The sequence below is a fragment of the Lygodium microphyllum genome, chromosome 11, assembly GCF_053477565.2.
Source record: "Lygodium microphyllum isolate KBCC chromosome 11, Lygodium_microphyllum_v1.1.10, whole genome shotgun sequence".
NCBI lineage: Eukaryota > Viridiplantae > Streptophyta > Polypodiopsida > Schizaeales > Lygodiaceae > Lygodium > Lygodium microphyllum.
The window spans coordinates 51955179-51957181 of NC_141145.1; the positions used below are offsets into that span (position 1 = coordinate 51955179).

The 2003-nt window shown below is 51.2% G+C and overlaps 1 protein-coding gene across 1 annotated transcript; it reads left to right on the forward strand.

Moving 5' to 3' along the window:
* The first annotated feature begins 679 nt into the window (after positions 1–679).
* Positions 680–1726, forward strand: LOC148028817 (calcium-dependent protein kinase 14-like). Its single transcript, XM_087688497.1, has one exon. The coding sequence runs from the start codon at positions 680–682 to the stop codon at positions 1724–1726; it is 1047 nt and encodes a 348-aa protein (XP_087544623.1).
* The last annotated feature ends 277 nt before the right edge of the window (positions 1727–2003 follow it).

Here is a 2003-nt window from a genome sequence, read left to right on the forward strand (position 1 = left end):
CTCTTTCCTGGCCATCATGTTGCACCTAAAACTACTTGTGACATCTACGTGAAACATTCTTAAATTTCTCAAGCATGAATAGGATGCATTTTTACATGTACTAAAGTGCTTTCCTTGGAAAGGTAAGAGATAGAGTATGTCGAAAAAAGGCTCCTACATGAATCCACCAAGAAATCAGCCAGAGTTATGTGCTTGAACAATACTACACTAGAATACAACTCTTGTGAGTGTTACTGTTGGAAGAGAGATCATGTTGCATGTTTTTGACTGTTGCGCTCCATGTGTTGTTGGCCGCCCTTGCACCAAAGGACTAGCCTCGACCTTATAATGATATAACTTTCCCATGGACTAGACGAACCCCGTGCCTTGTACTACTGCACCTTAAGAGTACCCAAACCCATTTCGCTCTCCTAATATACTTTGAGCCCAACTCTATTCTAGTCGGCTATCAAAGCCGCAGGCAGAATTATGAAATATTATATCAGCGATCACCGAAAGCAGCTCGGCATCCATAGTCGGACCAGATACCCAGCAGGGATATATAAAAACGAGGGCTCAGTAGGTAGCACGAAAGGGTAAACTTGCGAACACGTTGCTGAAGATCGCGTTTCCGAATTCAACCACTGATCGACTATCGAAGCACATCCGGGCAATCCATATATTTGATCAACATTGGAATATGGACACTCGTAATGAAAAGATGAAGGTGATCAAGGAGGCACAGCTACATGAACACATCGAGTTCATGGGCCGAGGGTTCGAGACATCCGGGGGGGCGCAGGTGGGGCAGGCCCGGCGGCTTTCGACGGGGGAGGTGTGCGCCTACAAGACTGTGGAGCGGAAGCGCCACCAGGTGTCGTGGGAGCAGGCGTGGGTCGAGATCGAGGCACTGGAGAGGCTGCGAGGCCACCCCAACATCGTGAAACTGCTGGAGTACGTGTACGTGGAGGCGGAGCAGAAGGAGGAGGACTGTGTTTACCTGCTGCTGGAGCTCTGCGACGGCGGCGATCTCTTCGACGAGCTCATGTTCAAGCGGCCTGGGCGGTTCCTGCCTGAACCTGAGGCGGCCCAGGCTTTCCGCGCCATCGTAGAGGCCGTCTCCTTCTGCCATCAGCGTGGCATCGCCCACCGCGACATCCAGGCCGAGAACATCCTGCTCCCTTCGCCCGGCTGCTCCTTCGCCAACCTCAAGCTCGCCGACTTCGGCGCCTCCGCCGACTTCAATGTCAGTGGTCTCCCCAGTCTCTCCGGCCTCCCAGGCGGCCTCCACTACGCTGCACCTGAGGTCGTCCAAGGCCACACCTATGACAACACCGCTGACCTTTGGAGCCTCGGCGTCCTCCTGCACCTCCTCCTTTTTGGCTTTTATCCTTTTGATGGCGATGAGACTGAGGAGATCCTCAGTGCTGTGCTCGCCGGCAACCTCGACCACCTCAATGCCACCGCATCGGATCTCTATCCTGATCATCCGTTGGTGCATGTTTCCAAGGAGGCCAAGGACCTCGTCAGAGCATTGCTACGTCCCGACCCCGAAGAGAGAATAAGCTTGCGTGATGTCATGGTGCATCCTTGGCTCAACAAGAGTATTAATGGCCGCACCACTCGCGTGGCTGCACGGGACGATGGCCAAGCCGACCAACCAGCTGTTTTTAGTATCCTTCTATGGGCCTGTCTAGTTGGCTTACTTTCGATCATCGTGCTCATGCTCCACCACCACCTAGCCTAGTGTGATTCATTTTCTCAAGAACAAGAAAGCAGCCCTCAAATTTTTGAGGGCTACCCAACTTTTCATTTAGAAGGTCTTAGAGGACCTCTCCTTTTCTTTTTAAAGAGTTTGGAAGGGCACATAACTATTTTTCTAAAGTTCTTACCTTTCTTTTGAAGGGTAATATATGTATCACCCTTCTCTAGAAGGGCAAAACCCCCTTTGAAGGGTGTCGCAACCTTCAAATTTTAGGCCTGCAAGAAAGTACTCTACGATTGTACCGAAGAAATTGGTTTTC